This window comes from Mercenaria mercenaria, chromosome 19, assembly GCF_021730395.1.
Source record: "Mercenaria mercenaria strain notata chromosome 19, MADL_Memer_1, whole genome shotgun sequence".
Taxonomy (NCBI): Eukaryota; Metazoa; Mollusca; class Bivalvia; order Venerida; family Veneridae; genus Mercenaria; species Mercenaria mercenaria.
Window position 1 is genome coordinate 24,690,041 of NC_069379.1, and position 25,489 is coordinate 24,715,529.

General features: G+C 36.3%; 1 protein-coding gene across 1 annotated transcript in view; it reads left to right on the top strand.

Moving 5' to 3' along the window:
- LOC123541928 (tight junction protein ZO-1-like) overlaps positions 1-18,514 on the top strand; it is a 213,956-nt gene extending 195,442 nt beyond the window's left edge. The window contains 4 exon segments of the mRNA XM_053531778.1: positions 5,536-5,760; positions 9,414-9,625; positions 12,421-12,564; positions 13,898-18,514. Coding sequence (XP_053387753.1) covers positions 5,536-5,760; positions 9,414-9,625; positions 12,421-12,564; positions 13,898-14,007 — 691 coding nt within the window. The 3' untranslated portion in view covers positions 14,008-18,514.
- Positions 18,515-25,489: the final 6,975 nt, after the last annotated feature.

The following is a 25,489-nucleotide window of genomic DNA, read 5'->3' on the forward strand; positions in this document are numbered from 1 at the left end:
AAGTTAATTTTGATGCACGTTCACACTAGATTGGGTTCTTTAAATAGTTGTTCCACATCATTACCAACATCATAAGACTTAAGGTCCATAACTCTTCTGGCACCAATATTTAATGAAGTATGCCCTTTTTTATACGCTCATTTTGGAAAAAAAACAGAATGTATTATCTGATGGCGTGTGTGTTCGTCCGTCCGCCATCCATATGTCCGTCAGGATTCGTGTCAGGGGTATAACTTTATAACCATTAAAGGAATTTACTGTAAACTTGGTATATAGGTAGATGATAATGTGCAAAGCTGCTCTGTAGGTCAAAGGTCAAGGAGAGGTCTAATCTGTCAGTCATATTTCGTGTCTAGAGTATAACTTATTAACCAGTCGAGGTATTGACTTTAAACTTGACCTCAAAGGTCAAAACTCTCCGTCATATTTAGCGTACTTGAGAAATATTTTTCTGGGATTGACAGAGGTTGGAGCAGCCACTTTCGAAACTTCAGGGCTTGACAAATTCTTTGAAAGGAAATTGTCCTGCAGGACAAGCTGCCAAAAATGTTCACTGGTCCTGCTACAACTTGTACTCTTCCTGCAGTTCTCTAAAGAAAAGCCATTTTTACAGACAGCATCTAAAGTCTGCTAAATATGGTACAAGTATCAAGTATCTAGCTAATGCGACCGTGATGAAGTAGCGTAATGGAGTATTACAGATTTTGGAGCACAAACAATAAATCAACTTTTATTTTAGATCTTTTACATAATTATAAACACATTAAATAGCTGGTCTTCCCTATAAAATTGAGAACTATACAATGGCTGCGGTATCAGGACCCATTTTAAATCCCTCTAACTTACATTTTTCTTGAAGAATATTGTCAGTTCTGAATAAAAACCAAAAGAAAAGTGTTGGTCATATTTGATGCAAGAAAAAATATTTTCTTTCAAACAAACACACTGTAAAATCAGCTCCGAAATAGGACTCCAGATTGTATTGGTGGTGTATGACCTAAGTTTTCATGACAAATTCTGAAATGTAATTATTTCATGATAAAAATGCTTTATAAATGTCAAGCATATAATTATTTGCCATGTGATTATATCAAAAAGATGCATTGAAAGTTAGAAAAATTTTCTACAGAGGGAAAAAAACTAAGAAGTATTTGAATCTGCCATTATATGACTTCAGTTTTTTTTGTATCATTTCCCTATTAGTGTCTATATAACATTTAGCTATCTAGCTTTGGCACAGCTCCATGTTTATTGGATTTATATTTTTGGTATTCCTGCAAGACGAGTACCGTAGCCAGTTTCACTCACCAAGAACAGATTTCTAATTGTACTTACGAGCAGACAAGTGGATTTGTTTAGCCTGATGTACATGACAATTTTTTCTAGGGTGGCATCCATACATACATCCCCCTCAAGTTTGTGTACACACTGTATTATTTTCCTGCAGAAGCTGAGAGTAGGGGCAGTCTTAAGCAAAAACTGTCTTCTTTCCTTTCCTCTCTCAAAGAAATAGTTATAGATATTAATCTATTATTTAATTTAGTGATAGCTCTAGCTTTTTTTTCTGGGATGCACACATTCTCTCCCCAGTTTGTGGTCTACACTACTTCCAAAGTTTTAAACAGAATAAAACTTCAAACAAGTCATATGATCATCAGAAAGTGTAGATGTGTGTGACCTCTATTTTGCTGGTGTGGGCAGAATTGGAGGTGTACCGATAGCACCTCACCACATTATGAAGAAGTATTCCTGTCCCTGTCCTCTTTCAAATGTTTGTACTTAATGCTGTCAATGAAATTAAGGTATGTGACATCTTTTTTAGCTCATCTGTCACATAGTGACAGGGTGAGCTTTTGTGATCACCCTTCGTCCGTCGTCCGTCCGTCCGTCCACAATTTCCTAGTGAACATGATAGAGACCACATTTTGCAAGCAATTTTGATCAAACTTGTACAAAACTTGTATTGGCATGATATCTCAGTTCCTTTTGAAAACTGGCCAGATCCCATCATGGGTTCTAGAGTTACTGCCCCTTAAAGGGCGTGCATGCGTCAACAATTTCTTGTCTGCCTGATAGTGGTTTCATTTATGATTTTATTTTAACCAAACTTGCACACAACTTGTATCACCATAAGATCTTGGTTCCTTTCTTGAACTGGCCAGTTCCCATCATGGGTACCAGAGTTATGGCCCCTGAAAGGGCCAAAATTAGCTATTTTGACCTTGTCTGCGCAATAGCAGCTTTATTTATGATTTTATTTTTACCAAACTTGCACACAACTTGTATCACCATAGATCTTGATTCCTTTCTTGAACTGGCCAGATTCCATTATGGGTTCCAGAGTGATGGCCCCTGAAATGGCCAGAATTAGCTATTTTGACCTTGTCTGCACAATAGCAGCTTCATTTATGATTTGAATTAAATCAAACTTGCACAAAACTTGTATCACCATAACATCTCGGTTCCTTTCTTGAAGTGGCCAGATCCCATAATGGGTTCTAGAGTTATGGCTCCTGAAAGGGCCAAAATTAGCTATTTTGAACTTGTCTGCACAATAGCAGCTTCAGTTATGATTTGATTTTAACCAAACTTGCACACAACTTATATCACCACAAGATGTTGGTTCCGTTCTTGAACTGGCCAGATTCCATTATGGGTTCCAGAGTTATGGCCCCTGATAGGGCCAGAATTATCTATTTTGACCTTGTCTGCACAATAGCAGCTTCATTTATGATTTGAATTTAATCAAACTTGCACAAAACTTGTGTCACCATAAGATCTTGGTTCCTTTCTCGAACTGGCCAGTTCCAGAGTTATGGCCCCTGAAAGGGCAAAAATTAGCTATTTTGACCTTGTCTGCACAATAGCAGCTTCATTTATGATTTGATTTTAACCAAACTAGCACACAACTTCTATCACCGTAAGATCTTGATTCCTTTTTATACGTCCAAAGGGACGTATTATGGTATCGCCTTGGTGTTTATCTGACTGTCTGTCTGTTTATTTCGCAATTTCCCTTCCGCTCTGTAACTCTTGAACCCCTTGAAGGATTTCAAAGAAACCTGACACAAATGTTCACCTCATCTAAACGACATGCAGAGCGCATGTTTCGGATGGCTCACTTCAAGGTCAAGGTCATACTTAGGGGTCAAATGTCATATGACTTTGTTTTGTATGTGTATTGCTCTGCATTTGCGTTGCATTGCAGTGCTCTTGTTGTTATTTGGCAGATCCTTCTTTTGTTCACTTACAATAATTTTTTTTTAATTACTTCCCTTTTATGTTACTATAAATAGCTTATTTAGTAACTTTTTTATTATTGGCCGTATGGAAAAACCGAGACCACTTTTCTGTGGTACAACATGGATGGTACCTCCAATTTTTAGGTGTATTTTGACATATCTGTACCTTGTAAGATTTTTTTTGTTTTCTTTTTAGTTAAAAAACTTCTTGTATGAAACTAATGGCCTGATTTGAAAATAATTTTATTTGAAGTAACTTAAGAAAATTTCAGCTATATTTTCTCATAATTCTTTTGATTGACCTTGATTATGATTTTTAGCTCGACTTTTCGAAGAATAGTCTAGCTATTCTACTCACCCTGGCGTCGGCGTTGGCGTCACACCTTGGTTAAGTTTTTGCATGCAAGTACATACAGCCATCAATTAAAGGCATATAGCTTTGAAACTTATTTTTTCTTTTTCTAGGTCAATTACCAACCTCTCTTGGTCAAGTCCCATAACTCTGACATGTATTTTGAGCAAATTATGCCCCCTTTTGGACTTAGAAAATTTTGGTTAAAGTTTTACATGCAAGTTACTATCTCCAAAACTAATGCAGATATTGATTTGAAACTTCACATGTGTCTTCGGGGTTATAAAACTAGTTGATAGCAGCAAGTCCCATAACTCTGACCTTCATTTTGGCCAAATTATGCCCCCTTTTGGACTTAGAAAATTTTGGTTAAAGTTTTACATGCAAGTTACTATCTCCAAAACTAATGCAGATATTGATTTGAAACTTCACATGTGTCTTCGGGGTTATAAAACTAGTTGATAGCAGCAAGTCCCATAACTCTGACCTTCATTTTGGCCAAATAATGCCCCCTTTTGGACTTAGAAAATTCTGGTAAAAGTTTTGCATGCAAGTACATACAGCTATTTCTAAAAGGCATATAGATTTGAAACTTATTTTTCCTTTTTCTAGATCAATTACCAACCTCACTGGGTCAAGTCCCATAACTCTGACATGTATTTTGAGCAAATTATGCCCCCTTTTAGACTTAGAAAATTTTGGTTAAAGTTTTACATGCAAGTTATTATCTCCAAAACTAATGCAGATATTGATTTGAAACTTCACATGTGTCTTCGGGGTTATAAAACTAGTTGATAGCAGCAAGTCCCATAACTCTGACTTTCATTTTTGCCAAATTATGCCCCCTTTTGGACTTAGCAAATTCTGGTTAAAGTTTTGCGTGCAAGTACATATAGCTATTACTAAAAGGCATATAGATTTGAAACTTATTTTTTCTTTTTCTAGATCAATTACTAACCTCACTGGATCAAGTCCCATAACTCTTACCTGTATTTTGAGCAAATTATTCCCCTTTTTGGACTTTGAAAATCCTGGTTAAAGTTTTGCGTGCAAGTACATACAGCAATTACTAAAAGGCATATAGATTTGAAACTTATTTTTTCTTTTTCTAGATCAATTACCAACCTCACTGGGTCAAGTCCCATAACTCTGGCATGTATTTTGGGCAAATTATGCCCCCTTTTGGACTTTGAAAATTCTGGTTAAAGTTTTAGAATTTTCAAAGTTTTACATGCGAGTTTCTATCTCCAAAACTAATGCAGATATTGAAGCGAATCTTCACATGTGCCTTCGGGGTTATAAAACTAGTTGATAGCAGCAAATCCCATAACTGATATGCATTTTGGTCAAATTATGCCCCCTTTTGAACTTAAAACTCTTTCAATATTTAACCTTTTTGGGTAATATTTTCCTGCTTCTGGGACAATATTTCAAATAGTCGAGCTTGGCTGTCTTACGGACAGCTCTTGTTTGACCTTCTTGTCCTTAAGTGCAGTGATAACAGGTGAGCGATATAGGGCCATTATGGCCCTCTTGTTTAAGGTTGACATGGGTGGTGAGGTATACCTCACAGTGCACACATACCCCATAAATTTGTGGCACAGACTATTTCACAGTTCTATTTTTCTGCAGTGGGAGAGGGTGGGATGTTGGAAAGAATCATACCAAAAAATGTGTTCTTTCCTCTTACAAAGCAGTGTTTGGCAGCTTTAGTTACATTTAGTAATATCTCAAGTACATACCAAACTACTAAATTACTTAACACAGTAGTTAACTGTCACAAGACTGTTTTCCTTGAAATACACAATGTAGCAGAAAGGGCCTTAGGGGCCCTCTAGTTTGATATATTATGCTACCTTTATAATACTTCTATATGTATGTCAAAGAACTCAAAACTCACTTCTTTGCATAAAGTTTTACCCTATGTTTAAAAAACAACAGAGATGGTAGTTTATCTGAGTTGGCCCCTGTTGAAGAAAAGCCTGAAAAAGATTCCATTGGTGATGGAAATGAGTGTAAGCAATGGAACGTGACATCTCCTAGCCAACCAGAAGAATCTTTTGAGAAAGAAGGCCAATCAAATTGTGACAGTGATAGGTCACAAGATGTAGAGAGCCAATCAGATACTGGCAGTGTATCTACACCAGATACAATTATATTTAGGGGGTAAGGGGCATGCTGACTGAAAACATGATGCTTTGTTTTTCCGCATGAACCCTTTCCACCGCTACTTTTGGCACCACAATACATTATAACTAGAGTATCTTTAAACATACCTGCCAAAAGACAACGTTTAATCATCAAATGAAATTAAATGTTATCTCCAATAAGACATTATAATTGTTACTTAAAACACACCAATATAAATTATGCAGTTTTCAGATTTTGTTTTTTAAGACTTGGCAGGTATGATTGATACATAAGGAAACAAAATAATTTAAAATGCATGATCTTATATAATGATTATAATTACTATAAATTTGAAATGTTGTTTTATTTTATATTTCAAGTAAAGTTCCGAAAGTTACATCTATAACAAATTCCATCAGATGATCTGCATGTTTTAATGCATGTCAGTAAAAACACTGAAGTCAGCATTACTATTTTTTCCCCATTTCATTATGAATGCAAACATAACAAAAAAGCAAGCTTTACTAATGTTGCTGTGTAATACATGGTTGTAAGCTGTGGTTAACTTTTAGAACCATCCAATGCCTGTCAGTTATTCACAATCGGTTCGTTGACATGTGGTCTATAATTCTTCCATCCGTCAAGGGATTTTAAAATTATTTGGCTTGAATATTCCCTGTAATGAAACGATATGTCACATGCAAGAACCACAGACACTTGGGGGTCAGCACCCATCCCCCTCCCAGTCCGCCCCTGACAACCCTCAGTCAATATATTTTCGTTGTAAGGGGGGGTATACTGGTTTCAGGTTGTCTGTCGGTCTGTCCGTCCGTCCGTCCGTCTGTCCGTCTGTAGACACAATCTTGTGCGCACCATCTCTCCACATCCCCTTGACACAATTTAATGAAACTTCACAGAACCGGGACACAGACGATATCATTAGTGGTTATAATAAAAATACTCGCTCACAAAGTCAACTGCTGCGATGGCCGAGATAGTACACGCACTGGTTCTGTAATCTCATTTTTGGGCAGGGCTGTGGGTTCGCTCCGCACTATGGGCTATATTTTATTTCTTTTTTAAATGATTTTTTTTTATCTTGAGAATATATTGTTAAAGAGAAAATGAAAATATTATATTATGAAAAAAAAGATCGTTCACAGCGTGGAGCAAACCTGCTGCCCTGCCCAAAAATGAGCTTTCAGAACCAGGGCCTGTACTATCACGACCATCGCAGCAGTTGCCTTTGTCAGCAAGTATTTTTATTTTAACCACTAACGGTATCGTCCATGTCCCGGCTCTGTGTAGTAAATTTGACTACGCAACATCAAGCTGGGATCTATTCTCGTATTCTACGGACAAGAAAATCGTGTTTACATTGCGAAGTAAGTTGTCTTGTGTTTTTCTGAGCAATGATAGAATATGGGAATTTTTTAAACATGTTGAAATGGTAACAGAAATTGTTGTATGATCGAGACATGTGCTTAGTTTGTTTAAAAAACGAAAATATATTGACTGAAGGTTGTCAGGGGCAGACTTTGAGGGGGAGAGGTGCTGACCCCCAAGTGTCTGTGGCAAGAACCAGAACATTTGTTCTAAGGTAAAGGCCACTCTTGGAGGCCAAAGTTAATAGGGTCTGTTTGGTGTCCATTCCATAACTCGGCTAATCATTAAGGGATTTTGAAATTACTTTGCACAGTTGTTATCCATAATGAGATGAAATGTCACTGGCAAAACCCAGACCCCAAGCTCCAAGGTCAAGATAACACTTAGAGGTCAAAAGTTAACAGAGAATTTTTGTTGCCTTAGTCCATAACACTTCCATTCATTAGTTTACTTCAAAATTACTTTTATTGTTTTATTTGTTGATCAGTAACTGTGGTATGGATAGATAGTAAAGTAAATTGGGACAGTCAATGTGACATATTTGTATGTGACTTGTAACACCCAAACCAATAGCTCAGGGTTAAGGTTTTGTATGTATGCTGGTATCTCAGTAACCGCTTGTGGGAATGGATTGAAACTTCACACACTTATTTACTGTGATAAACTGACTTACATTGCACATAACTCCATAACTCTATTTTGCTTTTTTACAAAATTATGCCCCTTTTTCCACTTAAAATTTTTTGGTTAACATTTTGTATGTAAGCTGGTATCGCAGTACTCACTAATTGGAATGGATTGAAACTTCACACGCTTGTTCACTGTCATGATCTGACATGCACAAAGCAGGTCCCATAACTTTATTTTGCTTTTTTATAAAATTATGCCGCTTTTTCAACATAGAAATTTTTGGTTAAGTTTTTGTATGTAAGCTGGTATCTCAGTATCCACTAATGGGAAAGGATTGAAACTTCACACACTTGTTCACTGTCATGATATGACATGCAGTGCAAAGGGTCAGTAACTCAACTTCGCATTTTACAAAATTATGCCCCTTTTTCAACTTAGGAGTTTTGGGTTAAGTTCTTGTATGTAAGCTGGTATCTCAGTACCCACTAATGGGAATGGATTGAAACTTCACACACTTGTCCACTGTCATGAACTGATAAGCATATGCAGGTTCCATAACCCTATTTTGCTTTTTTACTAAATTATGTACCTTTTTCGACTTTCGTATTCATTCAATCGACAAGGCTGTTGAATAGTCGAGCGTTGCTGACCTTCGACAGCTCTTGTTGTTTAAAATAAGATGTTTAGGATTGATAGAATTTCCAGAATGCAAAACCAGGCATAAGTTATAACTTATTCTATATATACCAAAGTAAAATGGGAGTATTATTGTGAGTGCAGTACAGTAGGTTATGCTGCAGTGGAAATATGCATCGACCTTTCAGTGGTGTAAAAATATTTGCCCTCATCACAGTTTTTGTTGTGCATGTCTCAAGAAGAATATAACATAGAGTCTTCAAACCCCATTGGATTGTTATTCATCATGTGAAGTTGTGCACCTAGGGTTATGGAATTTCACTCAGCCAGACCAGAGTTATGGCTCCTTGGCCAAGTAAAAAGTACGCAGAGAGAGTGTAAAACTTGTTAGTCATGTATCTCAAAAAGTATTTGACTTAGAGTCATAAAGTAATTTAACTGTTATTATTCATCTTGTGAAGTTGTTCACCCGGGGTTTTGTTTTGGATTTGGCTCAGCAAGTCAAGAGTTTTGACTATTGACTTAGTCAAAAATATACACCAAGTGAGCCTCCATGGCTGGTGTTTAAGGTCACTGACTTCAGATTACTAGCTTCTCACTGATGTGGGTTTAAATTATTTCTTATCATGTAGAACTCTTAGTGTGAAGAAGCCAGGTATTTTACAGAAGGTAAGTGTTTTACCCAGGTGCTCTCCTATGATGCAATAATGCACAGAAGGTCACCTGGGGTCTTCCTCCACCATCAGAAGCTGACAGAACCATATATCCTAAATTGGGTCAACCAAAAAAAACAACAAAAAACAAAAACAACCAGATTGTATAAATTTCTAGGTACAGTTAATTAGTGATTTGTAAACTAAATGATAAGTATGAATTATGCAGGAATTGTGTTAGTGATGTGGACTTATAAAAGTGCTTGTGTTGCATCATTTTGCAGCATGGCTGGCTTTCGTTTGCAGACAGCTGAGAACTAGACTCATTGCAATATATTATTGCTTTGTTGGTCAATGTTTATGTGTTAATAATTTGTGTTAAAGGTTTGATCCTACGCAAGATGTGGATGAGAACCACACAGTGGTAGCCACTGCACGGGGTGTGTTCACAAGTAAAGGTGGGGTCCTAGAATCTCCAGAGACTGGGGTCAGCATTGTCATTCCTGAGGGGGCTATAGATGAAAATATTGACCAGGAGATTTACTTCAAGGTGTGTAGGGATAACACAATACTGCCTCCACTAGACAGGGAAAAAGGTTAGTAATTATATTAACTTTTGTATTTTTATGCCCCCGGCATCTACTGATGCGGGAGGCATATAGTGATTGTCCTGTCCCTTTGTCCGTCCGTCCGTCCTTCTGTCCGTTCATCGATACGAGGGTTAACCAAATGGGACCGTTTCGTCTAGCATCAATACCCCTTACTAGAATGACTTGATACTAATGCAGATGTAACCTGTGACCATTCCTCATCTTCAAACATCACCTGACCTCATTTTCACCTTGACCTCGTTTTGGACTTATAGGGCTGCTTTGTATGGGCCATCTCTTGGTTAATCAAATGGGACCGTTTCGTCTAGAATCAATACCCCTTACTAGAATGACTTGATACTAATTCAGATGTAACCTGTGACCATTCCTCATCTTCAAACTTCACCTCACCTCAGTTTGACCTTGAACTTGACCTCGTTTTGGACTTAGGTTGCTTTGTATCGACAAGGATGCCACCAGGGGCATCAAGCGTTTATTGAACGCAGCTTCTTGTTCATGCTCTGTATTTACTACCAGTCAAAATTTGATGGAAGCTACAATGAGCGTCAAGTCTTGATTTTAACATCACTTGGTCAAAAACAAGATAAACTGCTTGTAACCCATGGTACCCAAGTTATTGGTGCTTGATGACCAGTGTTTTACTTTATTCCATATTTAATCAATAGCCCAGGATTGAAAACTTGAGAGGCATATAGTATTTGTACTGTCAGTCTGTCCATCACGCTTTCTTTTGTATTTCCATCCAACTGAAATGAGGCTCGGTATACATATATTGGACATGTGCATATTTTCAGGACTTTCATGTTTGATTATTATCTCCTGCCAAAGTAGGCAAGATCAAAGGAAAATCTTGTTGACACTCTAGAGTCCACGGTTTAAGTTTGAAACTCATGAGAATTAGACAAAATGTCTGTCTTGATGACCTCTAAGTCAAGTTCGAACCTGGGTCATGTGGGATCAAAAACTAGGTCACCCAGTCAGATCAAGGGAAAAACTTGTTAACACTCTAGATGCCATAGTTTTGACCCTATCTTTTTGAAACTTGGTTAGAATGTTTATCTTGATGATCTCTAGGTCAGGTTCGAAGGAAAATATTGTTAACACTCTAGAGACTACAATTTAAGTTTGAAACTCATGAGAATTGATCAGAATGTTTGTCTTGATGACCTTTAGGTCGAGGTCGAATCTTGGTAAAAAAACTAGGTCACCTGTTCAAATCAAAGGAAAAACTTGTAAACACTTGATAGGCCACAGTTGTGACCCTATTTTTATGAAATTTAGTCAGAATGTTTGTCTGGGTCATGTGGGGTCAAAAACTAGGTCACCTGTTCAAGTCATAGGAAAAACTTAACACTCTAGATGCCACAGTTGTGACCCTATCTTTATGAAGCTTGGTCAGAATGTTTGTCTTGATGATCTCTTGGTCAAGTTTGAAACTGGGTCATGTGGGATTAAAAACTTGGTCAGTAGGCCAGATCAACTCTGGTGAGCGATATAGGGTTATCATGGCCCTCATGTTTTTGTCTGGAGTCATATCTCAGAAATGTTCTTATATATCTATAGTACACAAATAATTTATTTTCTGTCCATCTAGAGTCATACCTCAAACATGGTTTAATGGATTTTAATAGTACATGATAGAAATGTTAGATGCTCTAGGAAAATGAAGCCCTTCAAGTTTCAGACAGATTGCTTAAAAAAAACCCAGATTTAGACTCTTTGTACTTACATAATGCACACCATATAGAATTTAAAGTCTTTTTGAGGTCCATTTTACTATGGGATATTGTGACCAAGCTTAGTACATGCATAGCTTTCTTGAAAATAATGTAGGGTATGCAGTCTGGTCACAGGGGTCAGGGTCAATGTAAGCAGTTACTAAATCTGATCAATAAATTCATAACGGAATAGAGTATTGCTTCCAAACTTGGAACTAAGGAAGCTTGCATGGCAACCATGGTTTTAGATGTAGTTTTGGTTGCTTAGGTCAAGGTCAAGATCATCGTTTCTAAAAATTGAAAAGTGGGGTGGTTTTCTCACGATAACTTCATTTAGGAATGAGGTAAGCAGACCAAACCTTATAAATAGTTAGCTTTCATCTTTTGGTATCTTGGGTCAAGGTCATTATTACTAAATAAATTAATTTTTGAAATAATAAGAAAGAATAGCTTCCCGATAGACTGAAATTCAGTTTCATTTAAATGCTTTTTGCGGGCAGAGTATGCTTCTTCAAGGGTGGAAACGTTGTCTCTTCAGCGAGGGATACAAGTTTGCTGAATTTGCTTGTTAATTTTGAAATAATGGCCCTTTTTGGACGTTAAAAAATTACAACTACATCAGAACATTGCAAACTCAACTCCTACACTTTTCATCCAGTTGAGTTGAAACTTAATATACATTATCAACATGATGTGGACATAATTATGTATATAATTGGCACTTTCATGTCTGATTGAAAAATGAGTAAGTAGTAAGTAGTGATGTTTTCAGAAATGCTGAATAAAAGGAAGGGCAAAATTAGGCCTGATTAAGTCACTTTACTTTGCAACTAGAAAAATTTACATTGTACTTCTTACTTGTCCAAAGAAAGTATGATTTTGACCTAACGAAAAAATTCCATAATCGATATAAAAGTTCCATTGATTTTTGATGAAATCTGAAGAAACCAGAGCAGTTCATTTTCAGGTGTTAATGGAACACGATATCAGAGGAGTATAAATTATATTATGTTACGTATGGACCACATGAATTAAAGTCTCGGAATTGTTTCTGTATATCAGGTGAAACGTTACTGTCTCCACTGGTTATGTGTGGACCCCATGGATTGAAGTTTCACCAACCTGTTGAACTGCGACTACCACACTGTGCATCAGTTAATCCAGATAGCTGGTCATTTGCTCTGAAGTCGAGTGATTCTCCTACAGGTTAGTATATGGGCACTGAGATTATATAATGCAGTATTCATAGCAGTTCTTTATTGAAGGATAGGAAATGAAGTGTTCAGATAGGAAAATACATATTAAAATGTTTTATGACTTTTTGCATGCTGTGTATTCTTTTTATAGCCCTGACATATTAATAGTCTTCATTCAAAATGAAGAATTTTTAAAACTCAGAGAAAGCAAATACTTTATTTTCTCAAAATGATATATATCTTGGTTCAGCATTTTGACTGTCTAACTGACATAGAATTATGAATTTCTCTGTTACCAAAAAGATACAAAAAGATCACACATGGAGATCAAAAGTCAAAGAGTAATGACCTCTCCATATCTTAAATACCACTAGCTTCAATTTCGACCTCATCAAGACGGCATATTTGTTTATGTTGATTAGTTTGGGATTCATACAATGTTCTTTTAGTGTAAAACTTCACACTGTACCTTTCCTCAACCATACATGCATGCACCCATGCGTGTGCACACATGCATACACACAAAATGTTATGCAATGTCCGAAAACCTAAAAGACATTGAAATAATGGTAAACAAAATATTTTTGTTCCAGAAATGACACGCTTAAGCCTTTACCCACCCCCTGCTTGACATAATGCCCAGAGAGGTCTTCTTCGACCAATGTAAACTAAATTATATTAGTATGACTTGAAACCAAACAACAGACTACTTGTGTTATCAATTATTAGCTCTGCTATTTGAAGAATAGTCTAGCTATTCTACTCACCCTGGCATCAGCGTCCATGTCACACCTTGGTTAAAGTTCTACCTGCAGGTACATATGGCTATCATTTAAAGGCATATAGCTTTGAAACTTACTTTTTCTTTTTCTAGTTCAATTTCCAACCTCACTTGGTCAAGTCCCATTACTCTGACATCTATTTTAGGCAAATTATGCCCTCCTTTGGACTTAGTAATGTGCTTGCACTTTATCTCCAAAACAAATGCAGATATTGAATTGAAACTTCACAAATGTCTTTGAGGTTATAGAACTGAAACTTCACATAATGTCTTTGGGGTTATAAAATGAAGGGATTACATCAATTTCAATAACTCTGACCTGCATTTTGACCAGAATATATAATTTTTTTTTAACTTAAAACTTCTCGTTAAAGTTTTGCATGCAAGTTACTTTCTCCAAAACTAATGCAGGATTGAAACTCTATAGATATTTTAACATTTTGGGTAATATTCCTTTTTCTGGGACAACAATTTGAATAGTCAAGCATTGGCTCATGTTATAATGTAAAGCTAGTTCATTGTTTAAAAATCATGACTAATAACTATTTTTTTGCCATTATAGGTCACCCAACACAGTGGCAAAATATGACACTAGCAGAGAAAGAAGGTAGAGCAGCTGCTCAGAGTCGTGTTGGGAAAAACAGTGTCTCTGTTCTTGTTGACCATTTCTAAATGTTGTGTTACAGACAATTCATTTGGAATGTTATGACGATATCAGGTTTAAGTATTATGTACTTTGAAGAGTGAATAAAAACATTTACTGATATACTTGGTACAAGTACCAAGACAGTGACAGTGAAGTAACAAGCCAGTGATTTAGGTTACGTAGATGTATGCAGAATACAGTAAACATGTATTTGATATATTGGTGCAAGAACATGTCAAGATCATGCAACAACAGATGTGTGTATACTAGTCATATATATCAAGTTGGATTTAGGCCAAAGTATATAGCACTTTCCTGATTGGTGTAGAAATATGACAGTTCCAGTATATAGTCATTTTCTAATTGGTGTATTAAGTTTGGGCCTAAAGTATACAGCAGTTTTGTGTAGATATAATTATGACAGTTGCATGATTACAGTAAATTAGTACTTTTATGGTCATTCATGCAAATGCATTAGATCCTGATATACTGTGGAAATACCACTAATTCAGCTATTTAATGACCTAAAAGTGTATTTTATGGCGCCAACAAAAATGTGAGTAGTTGCCGACACTAAGTAATTTGTTGTGGGAAATTGAGATTACTTTTTATTTCATTGACTTGTATTAAAACATTATCATTTAAATTTGTTTTCACAGCATCTTTGTAATAAATCAATCTGGTGTATTGTCTTGGCCCGCAGCATTTGGCCAATATGACAGGACAATTACAAAAACACTTAATTTTTTAATCACCAAACTAGTGAAACTGGAGCACTGGTTAAGTTAACTGCCTGCAGGTACATGACTGAAATACTGTTGAATAAAACCCTAAAAAAAAATGCTTGCTAAAAATAAATTTGACTGTATACAGCTGTTTCAAGCTTATATATACTAGTTCTGTGAAAAAAAAAAAAACAAGAAAAAACATAACAAATTTCCTTACTTAACTTATTAGTGAATCTCTACCAACTCATTCATTTCAGACTTTATTTTGCCAGTGTTGAATATGGGATATATTAGAAGTATCAGAATATGGAAACTGTTGATAAGTCACTTTGTCCCTTTCTTCAGTAGATGTAATATTCTGTATGTAATATAGAACATGTGTTAGATCTTCACCAAACTTCATGAACCTCAATAAGTTTGTCTGAATGATTCTGCTCTATAGGCCCCAAAGTTGAAAATAGAAAACTATATAATGACTTTTCGACCTGAATTCACCAAATTTGGTCAATTAATGCTTGATGAAGTTTTTACAATGTTGTGCAAATGGTTCTGCTGTTTGATTGAGGCCCTGCCAGAGCTGCCAAGACATCCCCATTTCTAAGGTCAGATACTGCATATCCAGTCACTCTTTTATTTTAAATCATATTGTACAGAAAGAAATATGCGTGTTCTGTTATTCACCTGTATTAATTTGCTGTAACCATGGGGATATTGTTGAAAATGCCAGTTATGCATTACATATATTATTTTTGTAACTTCAGATATTTGCAGACTTAGTGTATTTTTGTTTCCATTGTGCTTTAAAGGAATTCATTAATTATTGAACATTCCAGGATTTGAACAGTATTATTTTTACCTCTACTTGATCAAGGGTTCAGGATGAGCTGTTAGTACAACTGAAGGGTCCAGCCTCTGTTGTCAATCTTTACTTAAACACGTTCTCTGAAACTACTGGTCAGAATTTCACCAAACTTGATCTGTAGCATCCAAAGCTAGAAATAGAGGTTCTCTTGGGCCACTTGATGAATCTTTTCCAAACTTTGTCCGAGTTTGTCCAAAAGTGCAGCTTTACCACACTCAGGGGGTCACCTTATCTGAAATGGAAATTGCCATAACATCCCCTCTTAAACCCTGAACTGACTTGGAAATCTCTGTGTTCAGATTGCTCTGATTTATCAACAAAAAAACATGGCCACCAGGTGATATGGTTATTTTCCCATATCTATATATATATAGTGGAACCTTTGTTTGATTTTGATATGATTGCAATAATTGCACACAAAACTTTCTTTGGTAACCAGCTACATAGTTTGTTTGGATCATTTGGATTTATCATTAAACATGGCTGCAAGGTTGAAAATAGAAAAAAGATTGTGGTCCAATTTTGAAATAATTCCACAGAAATATTCCTTAGTCAACCGTTTACCTAGAGTTTTCATATTGTTATGTCAGAAACATAATTATCTACAAGAGTTTTTTTAATGGAAAAATTTTTTTCAAACAACATTTAAGAAATGATGTCAGCTTTAAGATAATTTCACTAAAATGTTCATTAGGTGACCCTCTATAATGAGAATTTTGGAATAATTCTGAATCATCAAAAAAGATGGCCATCAAAAAAAAAAAGACAGTTTTTGACCTGCTAGTCCATTTATATTTATTATTCATACTTCAGCAGTGACAGTTTCTTCAAGAGATTGGGACCAGATGTAGATGATAATATTTCACATTGAATCTGCTTGTTTTATAGCAATTTTTTCAGTAAAACTGAACAATATAGTCTTGCAGTGTTATAACATTTTGTCATAGTGTTGTTTTGTTTGTTTTCATTTTCACTTTGTAAGAATTTTATCAATTTTAGAACAATATGACCTGATCTCAGATTTAATCATGAACCTTTAGAGTTTAGACAGATCATGTCATCACTGTGTATCCAGTAGTTGTTTTTGTTGTCAAACTATAATACCTTGTCCTGGGTTTTCACAATATTTATAAGCAAACATAATACCATAAAATATTCACTTTCACTAATATAGGTGTTAAAACCTGGCATTCCATATATGTCTTTGTTATATATGATATCTGTTTGCATCATAAGAAGTAATTATTTTACTTAAATAATAGAATATGTATGCAAAGTAGGCTTAAATGTTATAAAATGGCTTATGTCTTTAATTTTAATGTCATGTATGACTGAAAGGTTTAAAGTGGAGTTACAGGTCTGCCTTCAAGAGAAACCATTACAAGAAAACTGCTGATTTTTTTTATGTTGTATAATCAGTCTTGTAGCTGCCTTCTACAGTACTTAAGTTACAAGCTTGTGTGCCTAATTGTGTAGCTGCCTTCTACAGTACTTCAGCTACAAGCTTGTGTGCCTAATTGTGTAGCTGCCTTCTACAGTACGTGTGCTACAAGCTTGTGTGCCTAATTGTGTAGCTGCCTTCTACAGTACTTGAGCTACAAGCTTGTGTGCCTAATTGTGTAGCTGCCTTCTACAGTACTTGAGCTACAAGCTTGTGTGCCTAATTGTGTAGCTGCCTTCTACAGTACTTGTGCTTCAAGCTTGTGTGCCTAATTGTGTAGCTGCCTTCTACAGTACTTGAGCTACAAGCTTGCGTGCCTAATTGTGTAGCTGCCTTCTACAGTACTTGAGCTACAAGCTTGCGTGCCTAATTGTGTAGCTGCCTTCTACAGTACTTGAGCTACAAGCTTGCGTGCCTAATTGTGTAGCTGCCTTCTACAGTACTTGAGCTACAAGCTTGCGTGCCTAATTGTGTAGCTGCCTTCTACAGTACTTGTGCTACAAGCTTGCGTGCCTAATTGTGTAGCTGCCTTCTACAGTACTTGTGCTACAATCTTGCGTGCCTAATTGTGTAGCTGCCTTCTACAGTACTTCAGCTACAAGCTTGTGTGCCTAATTTTTGTCAGTGAAAGCTCGCTGATTGTTCTCCAAGTTTAGTCCCAAGCATCTGAACATAGGGTGTCTTCATGGCCCTCTTGTTTAACTTAACTAAAATATTTTGGTAAAGTTTTTATATGTAAGCTTGTATTATGTAGAAGAGATTCAAGTATAAGACTAGGTTCTAGTGGGCTCTTGTTTGTCAGTATCTTTTGTTTTTAGCTCACTTGTGTTTAGGTATTGTGATTCCTCTATGTCGGTTGTCCATCATGATTGTTGGAGTAATCTTCATGATATTTATACCACGAGACCTGTAGTCCTACACAAAGATAAAAGATGTCTGCTCAGTTTTCTTTGTCATGCTTGGATAGATGTTCAAAATACTTTAAAGGTCAAGGTAACCCTTAGCAATCAAAGATTTTATGTCCACTAAATATGAATGGATGGATATTCATATGACTTGCCACAAACATAACTAGACGATATGCCATGCGTAAGACTTAGACCCGTAGCTCAAGGTCCAGCTTTTCATCAAGGGATAAGAGCAAAAATAACTGAGGTGAGCAATATAGAAATGAAATCATATTGATAGCTATACACTGCATGAGTAATAACAGCTAACAATATCAGGAGTCGTGCTGGAATAGACTGTCCAAAGAGGGGACATATTTTCGCTTATAGCATTATCTTTAGTTTTTGAGTATACTCCAGGCCTCATCATTATATGGCAATTATCTCATCACAAGTATTCCAGTGTTTTGTTATTCATTTATCATTATGATACATTAAACCTGCTCCAGTATACTGGTTTATAGCACACATTTACAAAACTTATGTACTATTAGTACTTAAGTATTTTCATATGTTTGTATGTTAATTCAACTAAAAACTCACAAACCTTTTTTTTAGAAAATTTACTAACTTTAAATGAATTTAATGTCTAATTGTTTTATAACATTTAACCATTATAGACTTTAATTCTCAAAAAACTTGTATTGAAATGCTATAAACAATACCGGACACTATCCAGACATTTCCGTATGGAAATGTCACCTAGCTAGGGTGATTTTAAAGTCCAAGTTTAAAGTTGTGTTTTGAGTATTACAAAGACTGATTGTGATTATTGGAATATATTAAAGAGCCAGTGAAATCAAATACCTTTCTGTCTGCATGGGCAAATCAGAATTAAGATAGATAGTAACTATGGTATAAAAAAAACAAGTTACACATTTATTTTTCCAGGTTGTAAAATTGATATTAAATTTTGTTTTTGTAATGCAAGTTTTACAGTTTCATTATTTATGTACTAATTGTTTATGTGTCCTGTTGTTGGGTTGTTATGATTTACACTACTGAGTAATTTTATGCTTTACATACACTAAAACAGGTTTTTTATATTTTCATTATATGGTTGTAATAAATGTATAATCTGAGAAGCGGGATTCTGAGAAAATTGGAATTCTCTCTGAATTGAACAAATGTCTTCATCTCCATTTTTAGCTCACCTGTCACAAAGTGACAAGGTGAGCTTTTGTGATCGCGCGGTGTCCGTCGTCCGTCGTCCGTCCGTGCGTCCGTGCGTCCGTGCGTCCGTAAACTTTTGCTTGTGACCACTCTAGAGGTCACATTTTTCATGGGATCTTTATGAAAGTTGGTCAGAATGTTCATCTTGATGATATCTAGGTCAAGTTCGAAACTGGGTCACGTGCCATCAAAAACTAGGTCAGTAGGTCTAAAAATAGAAAAACCTTGTGACCTCTCTAGAGGCCATATATTTCATAAGATCTTCATGAAAATTGGTCAGAATGTTCACCTTGATGATATCTAGGTCAAGTTCGAAACTGGGTCACGTGGGTTCAAAAACTAGGTCAGTAGGTCTAAAAATAGAAAAACCTTGTGACCTCTCTAGAGGCCATATTTTTCATGAGATCTTCATGAATATTGGTCAGAATGTTTACCTTGATGATATCTAGGTCAAGTTCGAAACTGGGTCACGTAGGGTCAAAAACTAGGTCATTAGGTCTAAAAATAGAAAAACCTTGTGACCTCTCTAGAGGCCATATTTCTCAATGGATCTTCATGAAAATTGGTCAGAATGTTCACCTTGATGATATCTAGGTCAAGTTCGAAACTGGGTCACATGGGGTTAAAAACTAGGTCAGTAGATCTAAAAATAGAAAAACCTTGTGACCTCTCTAGAGGCCATATTTTTCATGAGATCTTCATGAATATTGGTCAGAATGTTCACCTTGATGATATCTAGGTCAAGTTCGAAACTGGGTCATGTGGGGTCAAAAACTAGGTCAGTAGGTCTAAAAATAGAAAAACCTTGTGACCTCTCTAGAGGCCATATTTATCAATGGATCTTCATGAAAATTGGTGAGAATGTTCACCTTGATGATATCTAGGTCAAGTTTGAAACTGGGTCACGTGCGGTCAAAAACTAGGTCGTAGATCTAAAAATAGGAAAACCTTGTGACCTCTCTAGAGGCGATATTTTTCAATGGATCTTCATGAAAATTGGTCAGAGTGTTTACCTTGAAGATATCTAGGTCAAGTTCGAAACTGGGTCACGTGGGGTTAAAAACTAGGTCAGTAGATCTAAAAATAGAAAAACCTTGTGACCTCTCTAGAGGCCATATATTTCATAAGATCTTCATGAAAATTGGTCAGAATGTTCACCTTGATGATATCTAGGTCAAGTTCGAAACTGGGTCACGTGGGTTCAAAAACTAGGTCAGTAGGTCTAAAAATAGAAAAACCTTGTGACCTCTCTAGAGGCCATATTTTTCATGAGATCTTCATGAATATTGGTCAGAATGTTTACCTTGATGATATCTAGGTCAAGTTCGAAACTGGGTCACGTAGGGTCAAAAACTAGGTCATTAGGTCTAAAAATAGAAAAACCTTGTGACCTCTCTAGAGGCCATATTTCTCAATGGATCTTCATGAAAATTGGTCAGAATGTTCACCTTGATGATATCTAGGTCAAGTTCGAAACTGGGTCACGTGGGGTTAAAAACTAGGTCAGTAGATCTAAAAATAGAAAAACCTTGTGACCTCTCTAGAGGCCATATTTTTCATGAGATCTTCATGAATATTGGTCAGAATGTTCACCTTGATGATATCTAGATCAAGTTCGAAACTGGGTCATGTGGGGTTAAAAACTAGGTCAGTAGTTCTAAAAATAGAAAAACCTTGTGACCTCTCTAGAGGCCATATTTATCAATGGATCTTCATGAAAATTGGTCAGAATGTTCATCTTGATGATATCTAGGTCAAGTTTGAAACTGGGTCACGTGCGGTCAAAAACTAGGTCAGTAGATCTAAAAATAGGAAAACCTTGTGACCTCTCTAGAGGCGATATTTTTCAATGGATCTTCATGAAAATTGGTCAGTGTTTACCTTGAAGATATCTAGGTCAAGTTCGAAACTGGGTCACGTGGGGTTAAAAACTAGGTCAGTAGGTCTAAAAATAGAAAAAACCTTGTGACCTCTCTAGAGGCCATATTTCTCAACGGATCTTCATGAAAATTGGTGAGAATGTTCAGCTTGATGATATCTAGATCAGGTTTGTAACTGGGTCATGTGCGGTCAAAAACTAGGTCAGTAGGTCGAAAAATAGAAAAACCTTGTGACCTCTCTAGAGCCATATTTTTCACGAGATCTTCATGAAAATTGGTGAGAATGTTCACCTTGATGATATCTAGATCAAGTTTAAAAGTGGGTCACGTGCCTTCAAAAACTAAGCCATTAGGTCAAATAATAGAAAAACCTTGTGACCTCTCTAGAGGCCATATTTTTCAATGGATCTTCATGAAAATTGGTCAGAATTTTTTATCTTGATGATATCTAGGTCACATGTGCTCAAAAACTAGGTCACTATGTCAAATAATAGAAATAATGACGTCATACTCAGTTCAACACTGGGTCATGTGGGGATAGGTGAGCGATTCAGGACCATCATGGTCCTCTTGTTGAGAATTGCCTACAGCTGTGTTGCTGCTAGAGCTGTAATTGTACTCTGATTTTACCTTTCAGTTTAACATTGTAAAGTTGCTCATTTTGTTTTTAGCTCACCTGTCACAAAGTGACAAGGTGAGCTTTTGTGATCGCGCGGTGTCCGTCGTCCGTGCGTGCGTCCGTCTGCCCGTAAACTTGCTTGTGACCACTCTAGAGGTCACATTTTTCATGGGATCTTTATGAAAGTTGGTCAGAATGTTCATCTTGATGATATCTAGGTCAAGTTCGAAACTGGGTCACGTGCCTTCAAAAACTAGGTCAGTAGGTCTAAAAATAGAAAAACCTTGTGACCTCTCTAGAGGCCATATATATCACAAGATCTTCATGAAAATTGGTCAGAATGTTCACCTTGATGATATCTAGGTCAAGTTCGAAACTGGATCACGTGGGGTCAAAAACTAGGTCAGTAGGTCAAAAAATAGAAAAACCTTGTGACCTCTCTAGAGGCCAAATTTTTCATGAGATCTTCATGAATATTGGTCAGAATGTTCACCTTGATGATATCTAGGTCAAGTTCGAAACTGGGTCATGTGGGGTCAAAAACTAGGTCATTAGGTCTAAAAATAGTAAAACCTTGTGACCTCTCTAGAGACCATATTTCTCAATGGATCTTCATGAAAATTGTTCAGAATGTTCACCTCGATGATATCTAGGTCAAGTTCGAAACTGAGTCACGTGGGGTTAAAAACTAGGTCAGTAGATCTAAAAATAGAAAAACCTTGTGACCTCTCTAGAGGCCATATTTTTCATGAGATCTTCATGAATATTGGTCAGAATGTTCACCTTGATGATATCTAGGTCAAGTTCGAAACTGGGTCACGTGGGGTTAAAAACTAGGTCAGTAGGTCTAAAAATAGAAAAACCTTGTGACCTCTCTAGAGGTCATATTTTTCATGAGATCTTCATGAATATTGGTCAGAATATTCACCTTGATGATGTCTAGGTCAAGTTTGAAACTGGGTCATGTGGGATTAAAAACTAGGTCAGTAGGTCTAAAAATAGAAAAACCTTGTGACCTCTCTAGAGGCCATATTTCTCAATGGATCTTCATGAAAATTGGTCAGAATGTTCACCTTGATGATATCTAGGTCAGGTTCGAAACTGGGTCACGTGCAGTCAAAAACTAGGTCAGTAGATCTAAAAATAGAAAAACCTTGTGACCTCTCTAGAGATCATATTTTTAAATGGATCTTCATGAAAATTGGTCAGAATGTTTACCTTGATGATATCTAGGTTAATTTTGAAACTGGGTCACGTGGGGTTAAAAACTAGGTCAGTAGATCTAAAAATAGAAAAACCTTGTGACCTCTCTAGAGGCCATATTTTTCATGAGATCTTCATGAATGTTGGTCAGAATGTTCACCTTGATGATATCTAGGTCAGGTTCGAAACTGGGTCACGTGGGGTCAAAAACTAGGTCAGTAGATCTAAAAATGGAAAAACCTTGTGACCTCTCTAGAGGCCATATTTTTCATGAGATCTTCATGAATGTTGTTCAGAATGTTCACCTTGATGATATCTAGGTCAGGTTCGAAATTGGGTCACGTGGGGTCAAAAACTAGGTCAGTAGGTCAAAAAATAGAAAAACCTTGTGACCTCTCTAGAGGCCATATTTCTCAATGGATCTTCATGAAAATTGTTGAGAATGTTCAGTTTGATGATATCTAGGTCAGGTTCATAACTGGGTCATGTGCGGTCAAAAACTAGGGCAGTAGATCGAAAAATAGAAAAACCTTGTGACCTCTCTAGAGGCCATATTTTTTACAAGATCTTCATGAAAATTTGTGAGAATGTGCATCTTGATGATATCTAGGTCAAGTTTAAAAGTGGGTCACGTGCCTTCAAAAACTAGGTCATTAGGTCAAATAATAGAAAAACCTTGTGACCTCTCTAGAGGCCATATTTTTCAATGGATTTTCATGAAAATTGGTCAGAATTTTTGTACCCCCCGACAACAAAGTTGTAAGGGGGGGTATACTGGTTTCAGGTTGTCTGTCTGTCCGTCTGTCCGTAGACGCAATCTTGTGCGCACCATCTCTCCTTATCCCCTTGACAGAATTTAATGAAACTTCACACAAGTCATCAGTACCAACAGTAGTTGTGCATGGGGCATGTTAGGTTCTTTTAGAAAAAAAATTTGCAGAGTTATGGGACTTTGTTTTTTTTTGTTACTATACTATATACATAGACACAATCTTGTGCGCACCATCTCTCCTCATCCCCTTGACACAATTTAATGAAACTTCACACAAGTGATCAGTACCAACAGTAGTTGTGCATGGGGCATGTTAGGTTCTTTTAGAAAAAAAATTTGCAGAGTTATGGGACTTTGTTTTTTTTTTTTGTTACTATACTGTATATATAGACACAATCTTGTGCGCACCATCTCTCCTCATCCCCTTGACACAATTTAATGAAACTTCACACAAGTGATCAGTAACAACAGTAGTTGTGCATGGGGCATGTTAGGTTCTTTTAGAAAAAAAAATTTGCAGAGTTATGGGACTTTGTTTTTTTGTTACTATACTATATACATAGACACAATCTTGTGTGCACCATCTCTCCTCATCCCCTTGACACAATTTAATGAAACTTCACACAAGTGATCAGTAACAACAGTAGTTGTGCATGGGGCATGTTATGTTCTTTCAGCAACAAAAATTGCAGAGTTATGGGACTTTGTTTCTTGTTAACATACTATGTACATACAGTCTGCATATGCAATCTTGTGTGTGCCTAATCTACCAAACCCTTGCACACAATTTAATGAAACTTCACACAAGTGATCAGTACCAACAGTAGTTGTGCATGGTGCATGTTACATTCTTTTAGATAAATATTCTTCATTGTTATGGGACTTTGTTTTTTGTTACTATACTGTATACATACGGTCTATATACATACAGTCCACATAATTATGCAATCTTGTGTGCGTCAAATTGCAGTGTATTGTGTCAGTGCATGCGGGGGGTACATTCATCACCTTTAGTGATAGCTCTAGTTTATCTTGATGATATCTAGGTCATGTGCTCAAAAACAAAGTCACTATGTCAAATAATAGAAATAACGACGTCATACTCAGTTCAACACTGAGTCATGTGGGGATAGGTGAGCGATTCAGGACCATCATGGTCCTCTTGTTTAGTTAAAATCAGGAGGAAGACAGGCACTGCATATTCTGCAAAAAACAATGGTTGATCAGAGAGAATATTATGACATCAGTTATATAAATGACATCAAATTACCAAATAAATGTCCAGTTTATTTCTGATCAGATCAACAAAGTTTAGCACAGTTTGTAAGTTCCTATTTACATCTCAATGTTTCAAAGTTATATACATACAAAAAGGCAGCATTTTATGTTGTTGCAAGTATAAACAAAACCTATGGAAAAAAGGCATGCAAATTACTTTGAACTCTCAAAATGTAAAGGTCATGTTTATATGTATATAAGGCTGCAGCATTTTAAGTCTAATTCTAATTTGTTTGTTTCTGTTAAAACACGGTAAAATGACGTCACGTTAACGTGCGATGATGTCAGTAATTTTGTTGTGACCGAGAAAGAGCGTTACTATATTTTATCTTTTGTTTTAGATTAGATTAAGTTAATACACACAGAATCGGTTATACGTTGCCAGAATAATGCACTAACTTGTGTAATTATTCTGCTGACGTGTAACCTCTCCGTGTCTTAATAACATTAAAACACAGTTTTTCTATACAATATTTCTTAAATAATTTGAGCTTGGTCTTTTTTGAATTTGAGGTACCAAGTTTCAGCTGTATATTGTTTTTCACTTGTGTGTAAATTAGAACATCAGTCAGAAATGATTTTGACAAGTGGATTTAATGTGTGAA